At 40.1% G+C, this 5614-nt stretch overlaps 1 protein-coding gene across 2 annotated transcripts; it reads left to right on the top strand.

The window, feature by feature from the left end:
• The first annotated feature begins 2997 nt into the window (after positions 1 to 2997).
• Positions 2998 to 5397, top strand: gadd45aa (growth arrest and DNA-damage-inducible, alpha, a). Of its 2 annotated transcripts, none has more exons than XM_030773863.1 (4): positions 2998 to 3142; positions 3735 to 3836; positions 4024 to 4240; positions 4802 to 5397. In XM_030773863.1, the coding sequence occupies exons 1-4, from the start codon at positions 3093 to 3095 to the stop codon at positions 4913 to 4915; spliced, it is 483 nt and encodes a 160-aa protein (XP_030629723.1). In that variant the 5' UTR covers positions 2998 to 3092; the 3' UTR covers positions 4916 to 5397. The 2 variants fall into 2 exon arrangements, with proteins under 2 accessions (XP_030629723.1, XP_030629721.1); XM_030773861.1 differs by having other exon boundaries at positions 4021 to 4240.
• The last annotated feature ends 217 nt before the right edge of the window (positions 5398 to 5614 follow it).

The following is a 5614-nucleotide window of genomic DNA, read 5'->3' as shown; positions in this document are numbered from 1 at the left end:
CAGCCTCTGCAATTAACCCATCCTAACACCAGTGAGCACACACACACTAGAGCAGTGAGCACACACACACACACTATGAACTAGGAGCAGCTCTGAGACCAACTCCCGGTCTTTTTGCCAGCGCCAAGGTCAAGGGCTTTGTACAGGAGAAGTCACCTCTCTTTCTCTTGAATCACTTTCAGAATGAACATTCTTGAGATAGACCTAACTAATCAGTTTGCAACACATCAGGAAGAGCTGTAGATTTTCTGCTCCATTCAGATAGTACGATTCTAATACAGTAGTGCACTTCTCTCCCTCTTGGGCACAGATATGTATGCGTATGTATACACACACACACACACACACTCATACACACACACACACACACACTCACGCACACAGGCACGCATGAACACACACACACTTACACACACTCACACACACAGTGCATTTAACATCCTCCGAAGTGGTATCACTCTGAACATTCTTAACTGCCTTTAAAAACTACCATGACTTGACATAACTGTTAGGTCAAAGCAGACAGACCTTCTGTATATGCCATTTCTAAGTTGAAGCATGTGCGTCCCATTTTAAGTAGAAGTGACAGATTTGCATAGCTACCGGTCTTGCCTAAATTTCATAAATGACAGCATTTGTTGGTCCAGCACATCCCACAGACGCTCAATAGGATTGAGATCAACACCTTGAACACTTCATCATGTTCTTCAAACCATTTCCGAACAATGTGTGGAGCGTGGCAGGGCACATTATCTTTCTGAAAGAGGTCACTGCTATCAGGGAATACCATTGCCATGAACAGGACTTGAAGGATCTGCTGCTAATGTTTTGGTGCCAGATACCACAGGACATTTCAGGGGTCTTGAAGAGTCCATGCCTCGGCGGGTCGGTGCTGTTTTGGTGGCACAAGGAGGACCATCAGCATCTTAGGCAGGTGGTCATAATATTTTGGCTCATCGGTGTATATATACTGTATATATACACATACATTCGTTATTCAGTCCCTGTCAGTTTTTCCACATTAAGTTATAGACTTAATTGAAAATAGATTAAATTCATTTTGGCCCTCAGTCAAATCACAACACCCCATAATGTCAAAGTGAAAACATTTTTAATTGCAAATTTATTAAAAATTTAATAAAGTCTGAGGTTGTGTGTGTTCTGGAGCAGGAGGAGGATGACTCTGTATTTGGCTCCATCTTTCCCTCAGACCTGACCAGTCTCCCAGTCCCTGCCACTGACAAGCATCCCCACAGCTTAATGCTGCCACCGTCATGCTTCACCACAGGGACAGTATAAGCCCAGTGATGAGCGGTACCTGGTTTTCACTAGACACGATATTTCACATTCAGGTCAAAGTGTTCAATTTTTCTCTCATCAGATAAGAGAATCTTTTTCCTCATGCTGCTAAAGTCCTTCAATTACCATTTCACAAACTCCAGGCCAATGGTCATGTGCCTTTTTATCAGCAGTGACTTCCGTCTAGCCATTCCACTGTAGAGACCTGATGGATTGACTGATCTCTATACAGGAGATCAATCCATCTCTACAGAGGAATTCTGAAGCCATTGGTTTCTTTGTCACCTGCCTGATCAAGGCCCTTCTTACCCAAAAAACAAATTGGACTAGACGGCCAGCTCTGGGTAAAGTTTTGGTAGTTCTAAACTTATTCCATGTGACTCTGTGCTCCTGGGAATGTTCAGTGCACTGGCAAGTTTTTATAGCCTTCTCCAGATCAAAGCATTGATGTGATGTGGATCTCAGAGCTCTACAGAGGGTTTCTTGGACTTGGTGGCTTGGTCTTTGCTCTTCCATGCACCGTGAACAGTGAAGCCTTATACAGACAGTTGTGGGCCTTTTTCAGTCATGTTTAATCAAGTGCACTTGCCACAGTTGGACACCAGTCAAGTTCCAGAGACGTCTCAAGGATGATCAAAAGAAAAAGGACACAGAAGGAGTGAAATCTGGAGTGTAATAATAAAGGATTTGGACACTTACGTAAATATATATATATCATAAATTAACAATGGTGACATGCAATTGTACAGCAGTCTACCCAAATATCTGATATACATATATCTGACAAACTGATGTAGAAGCTACGTGGCAAACAAAGCGTTAGTGAATGCCTTTATTTTAATGAAAATTCTTCTTTTTCTGTGGGCAATGTAATATCATAAAAAAATCTGATTTGGTGTAATTTCTATGTGGTTGGCCACAAGATTCTTGTCAGACTTTGGGGGTTTTCTGATTTATACTTCCTGACTGATCACACGTCAGTACTTCAAACCATGATGTAATTTCTTTTTATTTTGTGTAAAATTGATCATGTATTTCTTAAATGTTTAGAGATTATATTTGTGTAGATGAAAGGTATGGGTAACAACTGGCTATACTGTAAGTGGTACTCAGTTGTGTATACACTGAAACCCATTAAGATGATCTTTGCAGATGTGTTAATGTCACTCTCTCATCTTCTTGTCTTGCCCTCACAGCAATAACACTCAGGCTCAGGTTTTACCCTCACAAAATCTGTTACACTTTTAACTTAAATAAAATTTTACGTGTCATTAAGATTAATAAATATATGCAAGTACTTTAAAGTACTTTTTTTATAAGCATCAAATTAAAAATGATTGCCCACATGGATCTAATGCCACAATAAGCATGCCCGGACAAATCACCGATAGACATTCGGTTAGTAGGGCAAAGAGCAAAATGGAAAAAAATGATCTCGTGGCTGCTATCTCGTGACTCTGGAGTGAACAACTGGAAACAGACCACGCCTCTTCAAAACGAACGACCAATACAATTCGTTCCTATTTGTTGCTACTTCCTTGTCAACCATTTAGAACACGCATTTATTAACCACAATTAGCATGTCGCCAATGAACATCGGTATGCAAATATCCATTTTCGTACAGTGTCATTGTTCATGGGAAAACTTAATCCTGCACTGCTCTAAACTGTGTCATACTTGCATACTGACAGAGTGACAGAGGATCGTGAAGTATTTGTGAGAGTAGCAATTCAGAAGACTTGAGACCGTTTGAAACAACGTTGGAATATACTTTTATTCCGTGCTGGATTTAATGCACACTATGACCTTCGAAGAACTAAATGGAGATTATTCGAGTGAAAGGTATCTATCAACTATCAAATTTTAACACTTGTCGTAATATAGCGCGTGCTTACTCGGCAGGTTTACCTGCTTTTTTAGATTCTGTTATCTAAGAGATCACAGATATCAGCTGATGCTACTTTTCATTTTTGATCTAAAATAGATGGAAAAGGTCTGCTTGACCTTAGATTCTGCGTTAGATTCTGTTAATTTTATTTAATCGTCTACACTGTGGGGGAATATCGAATGGGTATAGCCCAACGTTATCAGATCACGAGGCTCAGTTTGAAAACCATTTTATTCGAAGTAGCTCTCCTACCTAAGGGAATTTTCTCCGCATACTTCAACATATCAGATTTCGCCCATTCAATTACTGAACCTGATGCAAAGTTGCAGGAAAGGTCTTGTGTAACTTCACTTTCGTAATTTTACGCAAGCTGCATCAAGTTGCTGTGCTGTAAAGCACTGTTCTGTAGCTTTGTATTAGTTTTGCATCTTCACATTGATACTGAAGGACTAACCTGTGCAAGGCAACAAGCCAACGTTCATATTACGCCAGTTAAGCTGTCGAACTTTAACGGCAAAGTTTGAAATGTCATACGTTTTGTTTCAGAATGGATTCTGTGTCAAAAGCACTGGAGGAGGTTTTGCGAACGGCATTACCTCGAGGATGCATCACAGTTGGAGTTTATGAAGCTGCAAAGTCACTGAATGTGTAAGTATATATATACCAAATTCACCGTTTTGTAAGGCGACAGTTGTCAGCATTGATTACTCACTGAGCCAGCTACTTTTGTATTTGGGGCCTCCAGGTTTAAACAACAGGTTGTTTCATTCAAAGACAAGCTCGCCACAACTTTGATACTTGGTGATAATCTACAATCTGTCATTTATGTTAGCAGGGACCCGGATAATGTGGTGTTATGCATCCTCGCCACTGACGACGAAGATGTGACAGACGTCGCCCTCCAAATTCACTTCACCTTGATACAGGCGTTCTGCTGTGAGAATGACATCAACATTCTGCGAGTGAACAACACGCAACGGCTGGCAGAGATTCTCGGTAGTGGAGTCAAACAAGGTGGAGAACCAATGGATTTACACTGCGTTTTAGTCACTGTGAGTATATTATTGCTGTCAAAAATATCAGTGTCTCCTTGTTCATAAGTACTTATCATGAGTTTGTGTTTAGAGGAAGGGAAGTTCAAAGGTAGTTCTGGTTGAGAGCAGCCTACAGGTCTTCACTCTGAACTGGTCAGAACATGTTCAAGAACCATCTACCCCCTACCCCAGTGTGTGCCCCATGAGGAAAAAAAACTGTCAGATATTTATTGAATATGAGTTTCTTATTGCTCTAATTATACCCAATACTTAATTCCACATGTCAGAAAAATATGCATGCAATCACACTTTTTCATTGACACATGGGTTAAAATTCCCAACCCTTTCAATCTACTACTCAGCAAAAAAGCAGCTTAATATTTTAAGTATTAATTATTTAACCTCCAGTGAGGTTACTGAAACAGGAGCCTTTTTCAGGAAACCTTGTGATTTCATACCTGTCGGGCAGAATTCCTACAGTGTTAGTCATCACAGTCAAAGTTCCTAACCCGCTCAAGGGTCATTATTCAAAAGCATTTGTGATTGAACAGTATTTAATGGTCATTTTGTCCTCCACAGAGCCCACATTCGTCGACATGGAAAGATCCAGCTCTGAGCAAACTGAACCGTTTCTGCAGAGAGAGCCGCTGTCTGGATCAGTGGGTTCCCATCATAAATCTCCCTGAACGATGAAGAGTCAGTGCCTTCAATGGACCTGCTTTGGATTAGTGTGATTACTAATGCACACCTCCTTAAGAAGGGAAAATTGAAAAAAAAAAAATTAAAAACTTCAAAAATCCAGCAAAAATGCACAAAATCTCGCTGCTCGTACGGGAACCAAGGCGACAGATTTCAGTTCGGAAGGAGGAAGTGCACAAACCTTTTGTCCTTGGCAAGCTAGTGACATGAGTCAGCAGTTTCAGTGTTTCCTCACTGGGGGGTCTGGAGAGGACTTGCGAGAGGAAAAAAATGAGGGTCAAAGAAAAGCAAAATCATGTAAGGAACTGAGCACCTTACCGACCTGTAAAAAAAAATGTGTGTGTGTGTGTGTGTGTGTTTGTGGAGGAGTCAGTTTGATTAAGCACCCGAGAAGCAGAGGGGCTTGGCACAAACCCAAGGACTCATCCCTCACTGTTAAGAGGCTGGAGATGTAATTAGCACTTGGAATTTTACTGTTTCAACTTTTACAACTATTCTTAATATTCTCACTGTTTATTATTATTATTATTATTACTATTACTATTACTATTATTATTATTATTATTATTATTATTATTATTATTATTATTATTAATATGGTTATTATTATTGTTGTTGTTGTTGCTGTTGTTGTTGTTTAAACTATTTAAAAAGGGAAGGGCTGTTCAACTGTTTTGAATAGAAGGAACTATG

This window comes from Chanos chanos, chromosome 5, assembly GCF_902362185.1.
Source record: "Chanos chanos chromosome 5, fChaCha1.1, whole genome shotgun sequence".
NCBI lineage: Eukaryota > Metazoa > Chordata > Actinopteri > Gonorynchiformes > Chanidae > Chanos > Chanos chanos.
Note: the sequence above shows the minus strand (reverse complement) of the source record. Positions and strands in the feature narration are given on the sequence as shown.